Here is a 687-nt window from a genome sequence, read left to right as displayed (position 1 = left end):
AAGAAGATAAGTTACTTTTATTACGCTAGTAATAAATGGACACTTATCTTAGAAAGCGATACTAGTAACCATTGGATGAGGTTGCGTAGCAACAGGTGCGGACAAATAGTCTGCTACCAACGACAGTTCACCTGTCGATTTCCGTTTCCAACTCATTGCGAACTGAGTTTCCAAGCCAACCGGTTGTGCATTACTCATCTCTCACCATGAACAATCCAAAATCCGCCTCCAAAGTGCCCAATCAAACGCCTCCAAGCTCATCGATTTATTTAACAATGGAGGACCTCGGTCTGAGGTTGGATCAAGACCAAATATCTCTTGTGGAGAACATTCCTCGCAACATCGCAGGCGTCGAAAAGTCTATCAACATCAACCCCCCGCAAGTTCCAGTCATCGAAGTCCCACGAGGTGGTGCGAGCGACAATTCCGAATTGCAAACCCAAGTTTCAGACTTTCTTCAAAACGCAGCCAGTCCCGAAGACATGCGGCAAATCGCAGCCATTATAGCATCAGCCAAAGCGACTCACGAACCTATCGCTTCACGTACCACCCACGTGGACTCTGGATACGCTCCCAGTCCCCAACTCGCGGGCGTCACGTTCCGATCTTCTTCAGACTCAGAGGGCGATCCAAACAACGTAGAGAACTGCGAGCCGCGGTTCGGGCCCAAGCAACCAAGCGTCGAGT

General features: G+C 49.3%; 1 protein-coding gene across 1 annotated transcript in view; it reads left to right on the top strand.

Moving 5' to 3' along the window:
- The first annotated feature begins 206 nt into the window (after positions 1–206).
- LOC131892591 (uncharacterized) overlaps positions 207–687 on the top strand; it is a 1,974-nt gene continuing 1,493 nt past the window's right edge. Inside the window, exon 1 of the mRNA XM_059242402.1 lies at positions 207–648. Coding sequence (XP_059098385.1) covers positions 207–648 — 442 coding nt within the window. The remainder of the gene's footprint in view (positions 649–687) is intronic.

Source organism: Tigriopus californicus, chromosome 2 (genome assembly GCF_007210705.1).
Source record: "Tigriopus californicus strain San Diego chromosome 2, Tcal_SD_v2.1, whole genome shotgun sequence".
Taxonomy (NCBI): Eukaryota; Metazoa; Arthropoda; class Copepoda; order Harpacticoida; family Harpacticidae; genus Tigriopus; species Tigriopus californicus.
Note: the sequence above shows the minus strand (reverse complement) of the source record. Positions and strands in the feature narration are given on the sequence as shown.